This window comes from Meriones unguiculatus, chromosome 10 (assembly GCF_030254825.1).
Source record: "Meriones unguiculatus strain TT.TT164.6M chromosome 10, Bangor_MerUng_6.1, whole genome shotgun sequence".
In the NCBI taxonomy this organism is placed as follows: Eukaryota; Metazoa; Chordata; class Mammalia; order Rodentia; family Muridae; genus Meriones; species Meriones unguiculatus.
In genome coordinates, this window is record NC_083358.1 from 39,866,385 (window position 1) to 39,887,093 (window position 20,709).

General features: G+C 49.2%; 1 protein-coding gene across 1 annotated transcript in view; it reads left to right on the forward strand.

Moving 5' to 3' along the window:
- The window catches only part of Znf423 (zinc finger protein 423), a 288,102-nt gene that overhangs the window by 78,680 nt on the left and 188,713 nt on the right, over positions 1–20,709 (forward strand). Inside the window, exon 3 of the mRNA XM_021656686.2 lies at positions 16,086–16,286. Within this exon, the coding sequence (XP_021512361.2) occupies positions 16,086–16,286 (201 nt within the window). The remainder of the gene's footprint in view (positions 1–16,085; positions 16,287–20,709) is intronic.

Below are 20,709 nucleotides of genomic sequence, written 5' to 3' on the forward strand. Positions count from 1 at the left end.
CTCCTCCCCCTCCTCCTCCTCCTCCTCCTCCTCCTCCTTCATCCTCCTTTTCCTCTTCCACTTCTTGGTGGGATAAGAGACACATAGAGCTCTGGGGAGAAAGCTGGCTAGGACCACAGGCTGTCCCGATGGACTCCCTGTAAAAGGCCATGACCGTGTTTGTGTGCACCCTTGTTGGGAGTGTGGGCGAACCCTTTAGTGCAAGGGTTTCTGGGCTGTGTCCTCCCAGGTGTGTGTCCCTGTGTCCATTGTAGCTGAGAGATTTTGTGGGACCTCACTCCTGGAACCTACTTTCTATGGGTCTTGTTGCTGCTGGGTGCCCCTGGGTGCTTGGCTGGACAGACCTACTGCCTCCCCACTTTCATGCTGTAAGAACAGCTGTTGGCACCCGGACTCTATGGAAACTGAGCTCTCTATGTGGGAAGCTGCAGGCCACATGGTTTTAGCTCTAGCTTGGACTAGCATGTTCGTTCACTCCTTTCCACAGAGGATGGTGACTCTGGAGTGCTCAGACCCTCATGTCCTGGGAAATACCCCAGCACTGAAGAGGCACCTGTTTCTGGGGGTTTGAACATTATCAGTCTCTAGTGCTGGCCTCAGTTTCCATGTCGATATAGTACATAATCGGTAGGGTATGCAGCTGCAGTGGACGCCTGTTAGGAAACCTCCTCCCCTTCCTCCGCCTGCTTTGTTGGAAAGATTTGCAGAAACTGTTCTGAACTCTGACCCTGGCTACAGCTTGCCTGTAGCAAGTGATCATGTGACGTCACCCGGTGAGATTTCTTAGCAACGGCTGCCTTTGGCTGGCCAGGCATGGATGCGCTCCTGTGGAGTGGGTTGGAGTAATTTTCTCCATTCGATGTGTGATCGTGGAAGGAGGCCAGGATGCATTCTAGGCAGCGCCTGGCTCCTTCTTGAATTAGACTGTTTCCATTCTCATCTCCCCAAAGGTGCTTTGCGTGCACAGTCAGGACTCACGAGCGCAGCCTGCCCACAGGAGGGGCAGGAAATTGGTGAGAAGTCAGGGCTGGAGTATTCTTTCCCCAATTCAGAGGTAGGGGAAAAAAATACAACCCTGCATTTACTTAGAAATGACTTACTTGGGCCAGCAAGATGGCTCATGGGGTAAAGGCACTTGCCAAAGCTTGATGACCTGAGTTCAATTCCCAGAATCTGCATGGTGGGAGAAGAGAGCTGACTCCTGTAGATTGTTCTCTGACCTCCACATGTATTAATGTGGCCAGTGTACTCCCTCCCTCCCTCCCTCCCTCCCTCTCTCTCTCTCTCTCTCTCTCACACACACACACACACACAAACACATGTGATTTTAAGACTCCAGTAAAAATGGCTAACGATGCTGTCCACCTGCTCTAAAGAAATGACACACATGGCTTTAATTCATCGAGTTCACGTTCATTCCTTTGAGAGCTGGTATTTGTGCGTCCCGACTGCGCCAGGTACTGCTGGAGGCACTGGGAACACTGTAGTGACGGGGGCTGTTTTCTGTCCCTACCGCCGCAGATGTAAGTCCTCTCACATTTCTGTTCCTTCCTTGCCCATTGGCCCTGCCCTGGATGGAAGTGGAGTAGGATCTGTCGGTGTGGCACCGCCCCTGGCTGCGGTATGAATGTGCTGTTCGGACTGCGCAAGCAGGATCTTGGGCCGTAGCTGTAGCCAACTGGGTTGGCTGTTTCTTCTCCAGAGTCTTTACCACCACAAAACCCGTGCTTCCACTGTGATTCTCAAATTTACCCACCATTCATTCTTTACAATTTTTTTTTTAGCATTTAAAACTTCGGTGGCTCAGCGGTAGTGTTTATTTAAGTGAGCTATTTCACATGTAAGAAAGGGAACGAGGGCCATCCAGGACAGACCTTCAACTTCAGGAACACACCTTGTTCGCCCACCCGCAGAGCTCTGAAGGGCCCTTCGTTCCCTGCCGGGCTCTGTGTCCACGGGTTCTGTGCCTGTCTTTCTTCCTGAATGTGGGTAAAATGTAACTAAATCTCGTTGCTGGACACACTTTAAAAACAGCACAAATGTTGCAATATCGGTATATGCGCACAGCGTTTTCAAGTGTGCGTTGGCTTGCTTTTTGCCACCTGCTTGTTTTCTCTCAGCTTATGCTTGGAAGATCTGTGGTGAGCCATACAGCCCTGTTTCATTAATAGTAATCGCTATGTGGCTTCTCCTTGTGAATATATCAGTTTTTCCATATTCCACTCATGGACATATTGAAGTGTTTATTTATTTGCAACCTTAATTCCTCAGCTCTGTTCTCACAGTGTTCTCCAGCGCACAGGCTTTCTAGTACACATGCTTTGTTGCTGAATGGTTGGGTCTGAGGGCATGGTGCCAATGTCTCCCTCCAGGTTTATCTATTAGCTCTATCCTCCACTATGGGTTTCATTTTAGGTAACTTCCTGTCCTGGGACAGTTACAGAAAATGTTCCTGGGTTGTGGTTTGGTGATCCCATGTGAGCTTCATATAGGACAGTGGGAAGGGCTAATTCCACAAGAGGTGGCCAGGGTGGGTGTACACCCTCCCCCCAGGGGCCTCAGCAAGTACCTGTCACTGTGGAAGCAGTGGAGGGTGAGCAGATTAAGAAGCCTATGTTTGCGTTCTGTTTGGTTTCAGGAACGTGTTTCAGCATGTCCTTTTTAAAGATGGGGAAACTGAGGCTTGGCAACTCCAGGACCCCCAACCCTCTGTTCTCTGCTCTCTGCTTCCTCCTGGCATGGAGGCCAGGCTGGCTCCTTTCAGGGTCTAGAATAGGTCTCGGCATTTTGCAAGTGGGAGAAGGAGCCTGAAACAGGAGCAGGTGCACTGGCAATTTGCAACTTAATGTTGCAACGGAGCCTTGAGGTAGGTAGTGAAGTTGGGGAAGTGGAGGCTTGGGAAGGGAAAAGAGTTGTGGCTCATGGACAAGACCAAGAGTTGGGAACAATGTTCACACAGCAGCCAGGCATCTCCGGTCCTCACAGCTCTTCCTTTTAGGGTGTTTCTTTACCCCTACTGGAGCTGCATGGCTCCCGTACTTCCTGTGGACCGAGTACCGGTTTGTGGTCTGTCTCCTCAGTTGCATCCCCTTAGGCTCCCTGTAGAGCGACCTCTCCTGCCTTTGATGCAAATTCCTGCACTTTCCTGATAATATTCTGGGCTCTTCTTAACACGAGGGGGTCAGCTGCGCGGCGGCTCGGCAATTTATAATTCTTGAAAATTCTGTTTGGTGACATGAGTTAGCATTTAATAGACACCCTGCCACCTCCTCTTTCCCTATTGTGACAAGCTCCTGGCAGAATCCTTTTGAGACTCAAGGTAATTGCACCACGCTGCGAAAGGGAAGACCACGTCGCGCTCGAGTGCGTCTCAAAAAACGTCTCCACAATAGACAGTCAGGTATGAGTTTGCTGGGCTTCAAGGTAATGATTTAAACTTAATTTGACCCTTGATGAGGGAGCCTGTGTTTCCGGTCAGATGCAGTCTTTGGTTTGGGCTTGCCTGCCATGCCTTCAACAGCAACAAAAATAATTCCTTGGTAACAAGTGCCTTTCTGAGGATGTCTGCTGCTGACAGCTAATATAGAATTATTGCCCCTGAATGCATTTCTGTAATTACTTCCCAGAGATCTGTCTTTGTGTTAGAAGACATTTCGCACTTTAGTAACATAAGTGTTTTGGGAGGGCACGAACAATAATTATGCTCAGTCTTTCCATGAAAATAAACCTAAAAAAATTATAAGAGCTAATGCTAAAATTGGTTAGAGTCAGGGAGGAATTTAGCTTGAATTTGATTCGTGTATATTTACTCCAAGTATAATAATCTTTCCTGTATGGAAACTTTTTTTTTTAAACAAAAGCAATAATGACACAAAGAGCCTCCTTTCTAATTTTTGAGCCACATGGAAACTGAAAACTGATTAAAAGTGACAAGTAGCTCAAGACTGCATGAAGGAACATCATTGCGGAGCCCTGACAGGAGACATTTGTGGTAATGGGAAATGAAATGATGCACGGTGTGATCAATAAAAAATTAGCAGCATTTAATAAAAGGTTTCTGCCTCATGTTGACTAAAGAGCATCAAGAGCAATTTGAAATATGAGTTAAGTGACGGTTTGAGGATGAGCCCTGGGGGTGAGCGGGGTGCTGTGTGTGCGTGTGCATAAATATTACTTCAATCCTGACCCTCGGGTGGATCTGGAAGCTTCCTCTGTGCTGTTCACTTGACCTCTGACCTGTGGCTAGTCTGAAGTCTGGGCCCTTCTTGTGTGGGAATATAGATCCCTGGATTTGAGGTCAACGTGCAGAACTCCTGCGTCAGTCCATCCCACGAGGGAAGTTATGTGGGTCTAGAGACCCCTCAGTTTTCTTGCTGGTAAAGGTGCTGGGAAGCAGGTTTTGCTCCATGCCTTGCTGTAGGGAATATAGGTTTTAGACTTTGAATGTCGTATAGCCCACTTGTGAGACCCCAAACACTCTCTTGGGGCACTAGAGTGAACGAAACAAGCAGAAAGCCAACGGACCTTAGCAAGTAGGTGGGATTAAGCTACACAGAGAATCTATGGTTTCTGGAAAAGACCTGCTGATGTTTAGGGTCCCTGTAGGTGGACTGGGGTTACCCTGCTCTAGAAGTAACTGGCCTGAGTTGGATAGGACCTGGCATTCAGAAATGTACTACCATTTGATTTCTTCATGTTGGGAAGCATCCAGCAGACCGTTTGCTTTTCTCAGGAGCTGCTTCTGTGGTTCCACACGCCAAGCTGTCTCCATAGCCAGTCACTAGTTAGTTTTTAAAGCTTTTACACAATCTTCGCTTTGTGGCTGGAGGAGAGGGGACTCCTAGCCTCCCAGGGCTGCACAGAAGCTAGGCCTTGGGTTGGGAGGGTCATTGGTAGGGGACATTTCAGGCTTTTGGGTTCCAGTAGAGGTCCTGGAGCATGGGCTAAGGGCCTCTGGAAACAGAGGTCACTTGCATCCAGGCAGGGGCAGAATAAGGGGCCTCTTCCTGGTTCTGCTTCTACCGTCTTACCCTCCCCAAGGCTCTGTCTTAATACAGGTGGATTTGATTGTTTGTTTAGCTGTGGTAGCGATGAAACACAAGGGCATGCTAGCCAGGTACTCCACCACTGAGCTACACCCCACACAACAGTGGAATGGGCCCTTCCTGATTGATTCCATGCTTCACTTCAGTCTCCCTTCCTTCCTTCCTTCCTTCCTTCCTTCCTTCCTTCCTTCCTTCCTTCCTTCCTTCCTTCCTTCTTCCTCCTTCCTTCCTTCCTTCCTTCCTTCCTTCCTTCCTTCCTTCCTTCCTTCCTTCCTTCCTTCCTTTTTTGAAACAGGGTCTCATTATGGAGCTTTGGCCGGTCTTAAATCTCTATGTAGAGCAGGGTGGCCTTGGCCTCACAGAGATCCTCCTACCTTTCTGCCTCCTGAGTGCTGGGATTAAAGACCTGTGGTACCACACCTGGCTCACAAGTCTTTTTTGTAACACCTACTGTATACCAGCCCTTATGCTGGATGCTGAAGGGCAAGGGAAGTTGGTCCAATAAACTGTAATGATCGCTAGCAGAAGGAGTGCCAGGGTGCTTGTGGGGGTGGGCAGACAGCAAGGGGTAGGACTTAGGGTGGCCATGGCTGGTGAGGCAGAGTTGGCGTGGTGGACCTCTGTGCTCCTGGAAAGTGTTCCTTTTTGGAACCCTTGCAGAGGACAGCAGAAGCAGGGATTCCCTGTTGGGTGGGAAGCTGTGCCCACACTGTCCATGCCTTAACTTACAGATGGTCCCACTGAGGACTAGAGAGGCACATGGTACCCAGAATCCACAACAGCTTTGCTGTGCTCACTCTGAGCTGCATGTGAACTTTCATCCTCGGCCAAGCTTCTGCAGGCTGGCGTGGGTCCTAGTTAGAGCAAGGCTGACTCCTTCACTCCCCTTGTTTCCTCATGGGGCATTTCTTCTGCAGCCACCATGAGGGAGTGGTTTTCGTTCCAGCATCTTGGCCTTGAGTTATGTACCAAGATCTGAAGCAACTTGGAGAGCCAGGCTTGGCCCTAGCCACAAATCAGCTGGATTGATCCAGCTCCCGAGAGGTACCTCCGCCTACCTCTGGCCTGCCTGGAGATGTCACCTCACAGTGCCGGGAGGGCAGAATGGTCACCACTTCCAGAGGCCACCAGCAAGTCACAATGTGCAGTTTTCATAGTTCCAGGGCAGCTTTGTCCTTCGGTTCTTCACCACTGCTCATGGTGAGATTGGTTCTAGTAAGATTCCATTAACTGCTTCGTGGAGAACATTTATTTTTTGTTTTCAGCATGGATGGCTGCCCTCCCTCCTTTATGGCCTCCCCTCTCCTTTCCTCCACCCCACCTGACCTGTTGCTTTCCACTCCTCAAGTGCCTATCTCAAGTGAGCTTGTGCAGGCGTGCTTTGGGCAGAGGAACCTGTGTCTTTGTGGGACTGTCTCCACACTTGAACAGCTGGGTTGGCAGACAGTGTTTCCCCCTGTTTATACACAGCCATCAAGAGCAGGGTGCTTGTGACGGAATGTTGGCTTTTGCACAGTACAGAGCTGAGCTTGGTTTTGTGGGGCTCTTGCAGTGCCTCAAACGGTGGATAGGATTTAGGAAGTATTGAATAAATGTTGGTGGACTACAGATGTGAGTTTTCTGTCCGATAGCAGCTCCCTGCTGACCAGGGCCTGGTTGGCAGAAACTGGCGTGATGCGAGCATGAGCAGGGCCCTACTATGAGCAGGGAGCTCATAGTTTGACCCGGCCATGATATTTCAAAGTTAGGATACAGGCTCAGGTGTGTGTATCATGCTCACAGTGTCCAAAGAAGGGACACTGTCATATACTGCTCAGCTGACCTTCTCATCTAAGGAGCACTGAGCAGATGGCCCCAGATGAGAGAGCCCCTGGTGGGCTGAGCATCCTGGTGGGGTTCCAGGCTGTATCCAGTTTTCCAAAGGCTCCCCTCCCCCAACCCCCCAGGCTTTCTCTGTGTAGCCCTCTAAGTCCTGGAGCTGACTCTGTAGACCAGGCTAACCTTGAACTCAGATGTGCCTGGGACTAAAGACGTGTGCCACCGCCACCCAGCTCTTAAAAACCAGTTTCTTAAAACTTAAAGTTAACACCCAAAAATCCAGAGTTTTGGGGCCAGCAAGATGGTTCAGTGGCAAGGGCACTCCCAGCCAGGCCCGACAACCTGGGTTTGTTATCTGGATTGCAAGTGGCAGAAGCAGAGAAAGCTTCTCTAGGTTGTCATATGACCTCCACATGTGTGCGCTCACACGCTTCGTGAGTATGTGGGCACACACAAGATAAACTGGTCTTAAAAATTCCAGACATTATACACAAACATAAAGACTTCCTTCTTTAAGGACAAAACAAAACAAAACCTAATGAGGCTGTGTTGGGTACTTCCCACAGGGGATGACGTGTCTAGGAGCCAGGCAGGGCTATGCTCTTGTACCCCTCTAGCAACTCAGGATATAGTTTGAATGATGCTGGAGATTTGTTTCACTTGCGTCAGTGGCAATGGGTTTTTACCCCAGTCTGAGCCTACAAGGCTTTCTGCAAAACCAGTCTAATGGTGACATTTTCTTTAATGTGCTATAGATCACAAAATAGGCTAGTCGGGTTGTTGTTGTTTTTCAGCCTGACACAACGGTGGATTTCTGGAAAAATGCCTTCATCAAATTGGCCTGTAGAGATCTGTGGGGCCTTTCTTTTAATGATTGCTGTGGAAGGGCGCAGAATACTGTGGGGTCATGCCATCCCTGGGCAGGTGGTTCTGGGTTGTATAAGAAAGCAGGTTGAGCAAGACAGCAAGCAGCACTCCTCCATGGCCTCTGCGTCAGCTCCTGCCTTGAATTCCTGCCCTGATTTCCCTCAATGATGGACTGTGGCACTGGAATGTAAGCCAAATAAACCCTTTCCTCCCCCAAGTTGCCTTTGGTCATGGTGTTTAATTGCAGCAATAGAGAGCAAGCTAGGATACAAGATGAAAGATGTGAAGGAAGGAGAAAACCTTGCTACAACAGTGTGAGTCATTTCTGGTTGCAGGTCCCAGGATATTTCATGGATGAGCTGTTCTCTGGACGGTTTTGGTTATTTCCATGGTCAGCTGGGATCCTGGGTTGGAACAGTCCCTCATGGACAACTGGGACAGTACAGCCAGCAAGGCTCATTTATTGCGGCCTGCCCCTGCCACTGACTTGACTTCCATCCATGAACCCACTGGCCATGACTGGGAGCCACAGTCTCTTCCTTCAGAACATGGCAATAATTTACCAAGAATACCTGAGATTGAGTATTAAGCACTAGTTTGCACTGCAAATATTGTAAACCTGCAGATAAAGAGTGGTTACCTCAGAACTAACGGGGGGGGGGGGGCAGCAATGGCTGTACAAATGTGCTGTCTAATTGGAGCTGGAAGCTCTTGGCCCTGTTTGGCCTGTTGCAGGCCCACCAGCCCAGGCTGTGTCAAAAATGTTCCGTTTTCTGCAGGTAGGGCCCAGACAGATATGCATGGAGCTAAGCTAGGGCTTTGCCCCAGCAGCCAAGTTCTGAAAGCGCTTCTTGCCTTGGGAACATGTAGTAAAGATGCTTACCGGCTGTTAGAATAGAGTCCAGATTCTCTACATAAGAAAATGTCGCCCTCCAGTAAACATGGAGATGGCAGGTACCTTCCAGCCTGTTTCCCCCGTAGCCACAGTAGGGTCAAGGACAAGAAAGGTGGGACAGAGAATGGTGTGTGAGGTAAATGTATCATCAGTGCTGACACTCTGGCAGACTCAAGTTACATGGTAAGCTTGTTCAGGGAGGTGGGCATTTGGAGCTGACTCAGTCTCCTTCCCCTCTGGGCCAAGTGAGTTTTATTGGGGGGGGTCTACATGGACATTTTTGTGCCTTTCACAGGGACATGTGCCTTGCTGTCCCCACCCTTCTCCACCCTTAGGAACACACAAGGCCTTACTTGCTGTCTGATGTCTTTAACCCTTGCCTGAGTCATGATGTCCTGTATGATGGGTTTGACTTACAGCGGCAATAAGCCAGTAACCACGAACCATTTTCTCAAATCATATGGACTAGGTACCAGGCTTCATATTTATTACCTCATTACAACAATTAAAGATTTAAATGAGCCTCAGGGACAGAAAATGACTTGTCCAACGTCCTCACTTGCTAAATAGTGGGATGTGGATTTGAACTGAGTCAAGTTGGCTCCACGGCTTGTGGCTTTTGTCCTCTCTCCCCTTTCCATGGTCCCTGAACTGTAAATCCAGCCATCTGCTGCCTGTGTATGTTGATATTTAAATGACTGCCAATGCCCAGAAACTGTGTCCATCAGTAGTGGGATGTTCCTAGCATCTTGATGTTTCCCAGATGGTGGATATACCTGGAACTCAGCACTGGGTGGTTCTGCTTTCTGCAGTGGTGGAGAGCGCAGTTTCACATCCAGGTCTGGTTGTGAGAAGAGATGAGAAGGGAGGCCTTGACTGCCTGGCTGCTGTTGACTTGTGCCCTCTCCTCATTCCCAGCCCCCCTCTCCCTGTGATTCTTCTTTCTGCCTTTGCCCGCTCTCACCTCCCCCTGAGGACGTCCCCCTCCAGGCTCCTGTTCTTATGGGTAGGTGGGGCTTAGCTAGTCTCAACATCCCACCGTGGCTGTCCATTTAGTGAGTGTTGCTCTCTGCTTGCTGTGGCAGGAACAGATGCTGCTGGTCCCACCCAGGGCCTTTTGGGCACAGCAGCAACTAGATGCTCTGGCAGGAGACACTTCTGAGGTCATTGGTAGCAGGGGACGTCTGGAGCTGTCTGTGTAACCCATATTCCTGCCCCACTTTCCAAAAGATAAACAGGGCTACGAAGTGCACTTGAGTTGTAGCAAACACGAGTATATTATGCCTGGCACACGCTGGGCACTCAGGAAACATTTGTGGATGAAGGGAGAGTGAACAAGGTGTTCACAAGGTGTGTGGTTGTTGGCACTGGCATGTTCTCTTCAGCTCTGCCCTGGGGATATCATGGTCTCCTGCCTCCATCCTGTGGTGCTCAGCCCCGAAGTCCCAAAGACAGGGCCTTCCCCAAGGTTCTTGGAGGTTCTCAAGGTGTCCAGGGCCCTGTCCTGACAGCTGACTCTCATTGGCTAGGATGGGACAGAGGGGCCTTACTCACTGGGGATTCCAATTGAGTCTGCTTCAGCTGCCTGTAGATACTAGGGAGCCCCAAGAGCCAGAGGCCAGGAGTCTCCCAGACCCCCAGGCCCAGACTTTCCATATCTTCTGTTTCTCTGGACTGGGCAAGCACATCTGCTTTCCATCCAGCCCTTCCTCAGGTACCCCTGCCCCCCGCCTTTGGTGCCCTGTGCAGTGGTTAGCTGGGAAATCTGGAATCCGGAGCTGTTTCTTCTGGGGTGTTCCTAATGTAGTTTGCTTCCCTGTCCGAAACTTGAGGGTAGCCACGGTGTCTAGGCGTCAAGTTACCATGACCAGGCAACCTTGGGCAGAGGACCTGGCTGGGCTACCTTCCTCTACCTTTGAGAAACTGCTGTCCTCTCTTGGGCTGTATGGTTCTCTCTTCAGAGTCCATGCCCTCCCCATCCCCCTGAGGAGGATTGTGGCGTGGTGGGGTAAAGGAAATACCTTGCTATCGAGAAGCAGAATATGTCATGGCCTCTGCTGTGGAAACCTCCCATCCACACCTTTGGTTTCAGGGGTTGGTTTCATAGGGTAGAATGGCACAGTGGGGTGGGGTGTGAGAGGAAGGCACTTGTGGCAGTGCGACAGGGTGGCTAGCTCCTCTACCCAGGCTGGATGCTTTGAGGTCAGCAATACTTGACTTCCTTGACTTAAAAGACGGCCTCTTTATGCCACCCCACTTAAAACCATCTGCTAAACAGCGTTGTGACTTCTGCTTTCCGTAGTCCCCATCCTTCCAGATAGAGACTTGCTTCTTTGAGACCAGTTCATTTTTTCTCTCGCAGGCTCAGCACTTACTGAGTGCCCGCCGTGGGTCTGTCTGCACCAAAGCTGGGGATGATAGTAAGCAGAGGCAGCCGTAGCCACACCCCTCGGAGCTTGCAATGTGATTGCGCATGCTCTGGCCGGTTACTACTGCGTGCCAAGCCATCCTTGCCCAGTGCTTTAGAGTGACTGACAATCTGAGGTCATTTCTCTCTGCTCCATGGACTGACTGGGTTTGGGTGGCAGGTCCCCTTGGTGTTCCTTGAGTGGCCTCTGTGTGGTGCCCGGAGCTGTGGCTGTCGGAAGTCTCTCAGGGTTGCAAGTCTAAACTGGTGGATCTACGTGGCTGGTGGTTGGTACTTGAGGTGAGGAGTTAAGCCGACACTGTGCTATCCTTGGGCTCCTCACAGCCTGGCAGCTTTATTCCCAGTGGGAGTGTCCCAGGAGACCTATTGGCAAGTTCCTCTTACCTAGCCTCGGATTCGCTGCACAATTCATTGCATTCTCTTGGTAAGGGGCTTGCCAAGGCTGCCAGGCTGAAGGTGGTTGTGGAGGAGAATAGGCTCCTCTTCTTGATGGGTGCAGGGTCAAGGTGCAATGAGAACTATTTTCCAGAAAATGCAGACTGCCATAGTGGATGAGAGAAAGAGCAAGTTGGTCCACATGGGTACCTTTTGCACCAAGAGCTCTCACAGCAAGGGGAAGCCGGGAGGGGGTCCAGGTGTGTGTGGGGTTTGTGTTAGGCGGATAAGAGGAAAAGATCTCCTTCCTGCTGGGGAGCAGGATGTAGTAGGTCCTGGGCGGAAGCAGTTGGGCAGTTCATGGAACTGAAAGGCCTGTGTGGCCATGCAGACATGTGCTAAGGCAGAGGAGGCAGCAGGAGTCAACACTGGTCCTCCATATGTCTTCAATGGTCTGTGCAAATTCCCCAACACTTGGCTCATCTTTTTCTTGTCAAGTCTCTGCTGTGGGTGGATTGTGTGTGGTAGACACTTCCCTTCTGGCCTTGACTAACCTGTAGAACACAGTTTTCATTGCTTAGAATGGGGATGTGATGGCAACTGCTCATAGCAAACCCCTCCCCCCCAGCTGGCTGTGCTTGGAAGGTGTTGGGCACCCAACAGTTAATACTAGCTGCTGACTTAATGGCTTCCCAGGCAAAAAACAAAACAAAACAAAAAACAAAACAAAAAAAAAAAAAACTGAGAAACTGCTAAACTGTGGAGCATGAGGTCTGGGAAGTAGATGCAATATCAGTTTGGATTGGCAAGGCAGTGTTTTCTGGCTCGTTTGGTTTCCTGTCCCATGCATGTGGCCATAAGGGAGTAATGTCCTTGTAGCTTGGCTTTCCCCTGTTCAAGACTCCAGTTGCTGTAGATGGCGTTGGGGAGAACTGAGGTGGACTGGGAGGGAAAGGAGCTGGCTAATGGCCTTGCAGAAAGGCCCCCACAGACCCAGAGGCCTTCACAGAGGAGAAACCAGTAGGCTGCCTTTTCCCAGCTTGCTCATTGCTGTGTCCGATCTCTGGGTGGTTGGAGGGGCCTGTAGGTCAGCTGACGTTGAAGCCGGGAGTCCACTGTGCCAGAAACATGTGGTGGCACTTGGTAGAGACTTGGACATGCCCGGGCCTCTGTACCTCTTGTGCTTGTTCTAGTCTTGTCCAGGCTCGGATCAGGGACCAGGAGGCTGGACAGGAAAGGTATGAGACAGGCAGGGCTACCCCTGACTAGATGAACTGGGTCAGGGGAGTAGGGAAGGTCATTCTTCTGACTCTAGGGCTTATTATACAGCTGCTCCAGGTGGGTTGGGACAGAGGAGAAGCCAGAGAGTGCTCCAGGGAGAATGTTGACCCCTTGGGTCTCTGAGGGCTGTTGTCCCAACAGATGAACAGTGTTGGTTCCGTTTCTTGTGTGGCTTGGGGTGACTCTGAAGCCATCTCTGTTTTCTTATCTTTCAAAAGGAAAAGACCTTTCATCCCTTCCCCACTTCTAGTGAAGCTCCAGTGTGGCTGAGTAGGAAAGTAGGGGTCATACTCCTTCATCCATCCATCCATCCATCCATCCATCCATCCATCCATCTTTCTTTCTTTCTTTCTTTCTTTCTTTCTTTCTTTCTTTCTTTCTTTCTTTCTTTCTTTCTTTCTCTCTCTCCCTCCCTCCCTCCCTCCCTCCCTCCCTCCCTCCCTCCCTCCCTCCCTCCCTCCCTCCCTCCCTCCCTCCCTTCCTTCCTTCCTTCCTTCCTTCCTTCCTTTTTGCTTTCTTTTTTTCTATTGTTGTTGGTTTTTTGAGACAGGGTTTCTTCACGTAACATTGGCTGTCCTGGAACTTGCTTTGTAGACCAGGCTGGCTAAGAACTCACAGAGATCCACATTCTTCTGCCTCCTGGGTGCTGGGATTAAAGAGTCCTTTCTTGGAAAGAGACTCTACGAGTCTGTCCTGCCCAGCGTAAGAGGGCTTTTTTGTTTCAGAATCCTTGGGTGCTGGGTCTTCAGGGGAAAGTATCATCCTTAGAACTTGGGCTGGCTGGCAGAACTTTCTCTCAGCCTTGCTTTCCTTGAAGGTTAGGCTGGTAGGGCTTTCCACCCTGGGGGCGGGGGCTGGATGGCCGAGGTCTGGGCCTTCATCTGCCCTGCGCTGTCTTGGGCCTCAGCCCCTTCCTTTCCTTCCCCTCTCCTGCCCCTTTCTCCACAGCCACCCTGCCTACCCTGCCTTCCCATTAGTAGCCAGACATAGGGGAGGTGACAGTTTCTTAAAACAGATTTATACTCTTGGATGCCTTTATGGGTTTTTGCCTTATAAAAACCGAGAGTTGACATTCTGATTTATCTACTCCCGAGTCAACAGGATGTGCCAGATTTAAAGAGATCAAATGCAGTGTGCTGTTTGTGGTTCCAGTTGTGGATTTGCTGAGCTATTACAGCTAGAACTGCCAAGTAAATATGGCAAAGAAAAAAAAAAGCCACAACCAAACAAGGGGGTAATTTAAATATGTCTATTAAACTGTGTGTTAAGTAAAGTAGCAAAGGCTTGGTGTGGAGTGTAACTTACTATCTAGAGAGTTGGTAGAACAGATAAAGCTGGAATTATGGCTCTTTTAAATCCTCTGCAGAAGGTTTTCTTTGGTTTTTGTTTTTAAATTAAGGGAAGAGACAGTAAACTAGAATTTCAGAGAGCGGTGCTTGCCTGTGAAACTACGTTGTGTGATGATTATAATTTTGAAGGCTCTGAATGATATTTTTTTACTTCTTCACTTTCTATTTCTTTACATTGCTGTTGCTGCCGTGGATCAGATTCCCTGAGATAAAGATGCTGCCTAGCTTTTAATGGGATTTCTGTATTGCCGGGAGTTGGTTTGTTCTGGTAATAAAAGAACCTAAAAATTGTACATCCCTTAATTGGCAAGAAGAGAGATGTTTTGATGGGCCACAAATGGAAGCATTGATTTTTACTGCCTCTGCCGTGTGTCCTACACTGTTCCCTGCCATGGGAGGCGAGAGCTGGCTCTCCGATGAGCTGATTTGTGTTCCCAGGCTCTTGATGCTCGGGGTTTGGAGGTGTGTGTTCTTCGCAGACAAGAGAAATGGGGCCCTTATAACATCATCTGTTTCTAAATTGAAATATTTATGGATCTGTGCTTTGCACCTCAAATTGAATGTGTTCTTTAGCTTCGGTCTCTCTCTGATCCTGGGGAATTTAAAGGTTGTCTGCCTGCTAAGTACCTCCCCTTTTTGTTACAGTTGTGTGCATTCGTATGTGCACATACGCATGTACTTTTGCATGCATATATATTTGCATAAATACATTTATGCATGATAGGAGCCTTTTTTGTTGAGCTTTAGATTAGTGCTGCCAGTTTTTTGACCAGTGGACCTGTGTTCTAGGACAATGGTGCATGGAAAGGGACAGCACACACTTTGGTTTTCCAGTCCGAGGGTCCCTGAATTTTATTGGGCAAACTGAAGCCACTGACATTTATGAGGGTTACGAATATGTGTAGTATGTTTACCTTGCTACTTATTTCTTCCTGCGCGTTGATATACAGGTTGTGTTAATGGCTAAGATTGAGGCTATTCTCTGTCCCCACAGATGTGTAGGGATGTAAGGTAGACAGAGGTCAGGAAATGGAGGGTTCTGGGATGCTCTCCCTCAGCTGGGTATGGGAAGGCCCTACTTTGAAATGGGACTCAGAGCTGTCTCTCTTCATGAGGTGCTGCACCACACGACTTCCTGAGCTCCTTTTCAGCTCTGCGGTGTGAGGCTGTAAAATGGGGCCGTGGACTTAGACTGTGATTTTGCAGAGCGTGTGAATGTAGAGGGTGACCGTGAATCTCTTTACTCCACAGGCTCACTGCAGAGGGTTAAGTCCAGAGCAGAAACTGCTATCATTATCCACGCCTAGCATTTACTGTCTAGGTGGCTCCCTGGTCACTGGGAATGGCTTCGTCTGTTCGGGCTTTTTGTTGTCGTTGCTTTGTTTTGTTGAGACTGGCCTTGTATTCACTATGTGCTTTGTTTTGGCCTTGAACTCGAAATTTTCCTACCTTAGCCTCTGCAATGCTGAGACTGCAGGCATGTGCCACCATGGCTAGCTCCATTCAAGTTCTGAATTTCACCATCCTGGGTCCTTATACTTCATGCCCTTTCTTTATTCTAGAGACAGGACATTTGCAAGGACCTGGGTGTTGTGTGGAGAGCCCACATGACCAAGAGGTTCCCATTGGAAACTGCAGGGCTTTAGGGAAAACTATAAGCCTGGGTGTGTAAGGCTTAGCTGTGGGGGGCTTCAGAGAGGTATGCCATGGAATTGGATTTTTAGGAAACAAGGCGCTCTCACTTCCTTGAGGGGTCACAACCCCCAGCAGCCATGCATAGAGGGAAGATGACAGGACGTCCTCCTAGAAGATTTGCGCCATGAATTAAAAAATCTAGTTGAGAATTACTGCGCCACATGCTACAAACCTCCCCCCCCCCATATATTAATATACTGAGAGGTGTCAAGAATAATGGACCCCAGGAGATAGAGTAATTAAATGTATCGTAATAAATACTGGGTGATTCTTTTAAACCCCTTTCCCAAGACCCTGTCAGCTGATGTGGACTGTATTCTTCCTGTTGGCAGGAGGCCTAGAAGGAGAGCCAGAGTGCGATCGGAAAACCAGCCGTGCGCTGGAAGACAGGAACAGCGTGACAAGTCAAGAGGAGAGAAATGAGGACGATGAAGACATGGAGGATGAGTCAATTTACACCTGCGATCACTGTCAGCAGGACTTCGAGTCTCTGGCAGACCTGACGGACCACCGGGCCCACCGCTGTCCTGGAGGTAATGCTAAATAGCGCCGGGATTCTGACAGGTGGTTACACGGATAATTGGACATAGCAACAGCTTGAAGCCTCAAGTGAGATTAAAGAATTAATAATGTAATTTTACAGTTAATGTCATTTTATTGTGGTGTCTTGGGTACCCTGTATCCTCTTTTAAATAAAATTAAAAATAAAAGCCATGGCTTCCTGGCAGGCAGAAATTAGGTAGAGGTCCCCTGTCCCTGCCTAACCATACTTCACAGTATATGGGCTGTAAGTGGGTGAATCCTTGATTTCTGGAAAGCATTTTGGAAACCTAGCAATTAAGAGGTTGTTAGTACAAAGTTAAGCAGCTTAAGTGTGGAAAGCCATGCAAGGCAGTGAGCTGTGAGGAAGGGCTTGTGGTGAGATGGGGGAAATTACAAAGACCAAGGGCACCCCATGAAATGGAGACCGGCTCTACCACTGGGCTTAGTACCCTCCATGTGAGTAAGTGAAGTACTAGAGGTGATGACAGCCCTGTTCTGCAGGCATCCAGCACTTTGGAGGGTGTGCAAGGTGTCATGAGGAGTCTCTTAAGACATCAGCAGAGTGTGTGCTCTCTCTGTTTGGTGGATAGGGAGCTGGGGACATGCATCAGGGGTGTGCCAGCCACAGTAGAGGGGCACATGCATTTCTGGGCCCTGGCCTTTGCAGAGAGAGAGATCTAGTATCTGTGTTCATTTTACAACTCCATGTTTAAATAAATAACCCATTGGATGCTAGTTTTGGGAAAAAGACCTCTAAATATCAGGTCAGTTTTCTACAGCCCTCGGGACTGTCACCCATTTGGGGTCAAATTTACTGATAGGAAGAAGCTTGATACTCAAAAGTCTTGCCTACCCTTTTCCTAAAGGCCCTTGGGTATGGCTGAGGAGCATTCTCCCATTTCAGCAGGTCCCAGGATGGGACCTTATCCCTCACCTATATCACCTTCCTTCAGCTTTCAGCATCAGCTTGAATTTCAAGCCTGTCTACTACACTTTTAACAGTGCTAGTGTGTGTATGTGTGTGTGTGTGTGTATGTGTGTGTGTGTGGAGGGGAAGGGCCCAGGGCTGAGGTCTATGTGGAGGTAGGAGTGGGCAGCTAACTGCTTCAGCTAGTGGCCTCCGGCAGGCTGAGCTCAGCAGCAGCTTATTTGCGGAGTGCCCAGCACTGGTATTGATGTTGGCGGTACCCACTATAGCCCTGCCTACTTCCTAACAGGACCCCACTAACGACCTCCATTGGGATGTGATATCTAGGAACACCCCCAAAACCTGGAGCATTGGAAGGGAGTCAGAGTATGAGTAGTGACCTTGCTTAATAGCGTCCTGGAGAAACTCATTATCACTCCATCCGAGAGCTCCCCTGACATGGATGAGACACGTGCAGAATTCTCCCTAGGACTCCTCGGATCACTGAGACGCACCACTGGGGATTGTGTGGGCCCTACCCCAAACTCTTCCCTACCTGGGGTGTGCCACACACTGCCACTGCTCCCTGCACTGCCAGCTGTGTGTGTGAGCATGCAGCCTTTCATTCTGAGGTCCTCAGGTGCCTTGGCCAGTTCAAGCTATTCACCTACCACTTCTATTCTATACACTGGGCTTTAGCACAGAGATGTTATGGGAAGCTGGTTTCTGCTTGCGTATTAGAAGTGCTGTAAGAATGCAGTCACAGCATTGGGGCGGTAGTGGCCCACACCTTTAATCCCACACCTTTAAGCACTTGGGGGGCGGAGGCATGCAAATCTCTGTGAGTTCAGTGTCAGCCTGGTCCACAGAGCTGGTTCCAGGACAGCGAGGGCTACAGAGAAAGACACCCACCCATCAACCAACCAAATAAATAAAGAAACAGAATGCAGTAGTAGGCTTGGTTACCTTGGCTGGGCACGCCAATGATTAGCTGACCAGAGTCACCAGCCCTGCTCCCTGGCGGATGGTGGACAGAATTTGACTCAGGTGTGTCCAATCTGGGGGAAACACAATCCAGAGAGACCCTCGCTGCTGAGTCAGGCAGCTATGGGGTTCTGCTGAGGATCCTATCAATCAAAAAGGTAACTCTTAGGCTCAGTCCTTGATTCTTCCCCTCAGTGCTTAGCCCAGAACACACATATGTCAAGTGTAGGAATTTCTTTCCACCAGCAGCCATCCTGCTGAGCAGTAGGCTCTAGCATGTGTCCCCTGGTTTAAGTGTGACACTGCTTGCTTAGAGACAGCCTTGGATGTCTGGGTTGAGGGCTCAGTTCTGAGGCTGTTCTTGTACTTTCAATAGGAGCACAAGCTTTGGCTGTGCCCTGTTTTTCTAGCCAAGAAATGGGGGTCTCACAGTCCCCTACACTGGATTTGAACAGTTTGTCACAGTGACCCAAAGAACTCAAGGAAATGCATTTTCTGTAAATACAAGCTTATTCTGAAATCTGTTATGGAGGATGTTAACACAGGGATGTGGGGTGAGGTGTGGGGAAGGGACAAGGAGCTTCCTGACCTTTGCATACCTAACTCCCAATCACCTGTACTCATCTTCACCGAAGCTCTTGAGTCCTGGCCTCCTGGGGTTTCACGGAGGCTCATTGTATCATCAGGCTGCTGAGATTATTGGCCGTTGGTGGTTGGTATTTACTCTCTGGCCTCTCCCCTTCCTGGAGGTTGGGAGCAAAATACATATTTCACAGTATCAGAGGCTGTGAGGGCAGGAAATTCTCCATGCTGTTGAGAATTTGGGGGCCAAGGGCAATACTGTCTTTCCCGATGTCCACCCCTCTGAGAATGGAAATCTTGTCCCCGTAGGAGCCAGCACTGTGAGACAAAGAGAAAGGGGAGCCCATTTACAAAGCTGGCGCGTTGAGTGGAGGACTGTGATGGGTGCCTTCATGGGAAGGGGTTTTTAAAAAAATATATGTGTGCAGGTGTACATGTGTGTGCCTGCGTGTATGCATGGGAGCGTTTCATGAAGGTCAGTGCTCAATCATTTCTCAACTGCCTCTTTTTTCTTCTTTTCTTTTCTTTTCTTTTCCTTTTTCTTTTTCTTTCTTTTTGTTTTAATGACTGAGTCTTTCACTGGCGTCTGAGTCTTGTTGCTTAGGCTAGGCTAGCTGGCTGGTCAGTGAGTGCCACAGATCCACCTGTCTCTGCCTTCTGAGCTGTGGGATCACAAGCATGTGCCACCATACCTTTCGCCTGAGTGCTGGGATTAAACTGAGTTCATGACAAGCACTTTAGCTACTGAGCTGGCTCCCCAGGCTGGGGCAGGGTATCTTGAGTGTAGCTTATGTAAAACTTCTTTGCCAGTGGGACCTGTGCTAATCAGACTTTATTTGGCTATGACCAAATGCCAGAGAAAACACCACTTAAATGAGGAAGGATTCAGTCCTTGGTTTCTGGACCATGATGAGACAGAGCATCATGGAGGAAGGACATGCAGGGGGAATCTGTTCATGTCTTGGTAGCCAGAAAGAAGGCAGGGGTAAGGAAGGGGAGGAGGGAAGAGAGAAAATGGATATATGAGGCATGGCTCTGTACATCAAGAATTCTTAAATGGTTCATTCATTGATTAGGTCAGAGTCCTCATAATCACCTCAAAACACCATTAGCTGGCAAACTAGTCTCCAACAACATGAGCCTTTAGGAGACATCTCTGATCCATAACAGGACCTCTGGACTTTTCTATCTGAAGCATTTGGGTGTGGTGGTGGAGGAGCTGGTGCTTGGCTTCATCATGACATGAGGGAGGAATTACAGGGACTGAAGACCATCCCAGCTGAAGGGGCCCTCACTCACATAGAAGGGGAACAAAGGTGACAGTGGGATTCTTAAAGCTCACCCCACCTGGCACCTAGGCCTATCCTGTGGAATCCTCATTTCTGGTCAGTGCCTCAGAAGGTGTCGTTGTTTCTTGGTAGTAGTGGCCATATTTGGCCCATCTGTTGTTGAAGCGTGAAAGTCTTTTCCCCCCTCCCCACAACACACAAAGGGTGTGTGTGCATTTTTAGGTAGTGAAAAGAAACAAGGAAAACTCTGTTCTGTTTATTCTTATACTCCCGTCTTTGCTTCTTTCCAGCCCCTGTCCTCAGGATAGCAGACACCTCCATGCTTGGAGTTAGAAGCATACACCAAGACCCAGAAGTATTACGTGGTTAACCCTTAACTTTTTCTGGATAGATTCTTGCATCACTGTGCAGTCTCTTTTTGGGGGGATGCGGGGCTGGAAGAATGGGGCTCTTGTTTTCAAATGGTGCTAGGAGAAGCTCAGGTGGCTAGAATGGTGTCTGCATCTTGTAAACAGGATGAGTCTCTACAGTGGGGACTTGCTGGGTGTGCTGGCTTGCTGTGCCAATGGTGGCGTGACTTGTGGGCATCCCTGTTAGGAGATGCCATGTTTTTGGTGGTCCTTTGAATTGCAGGTTACGGAAAATCCCCAC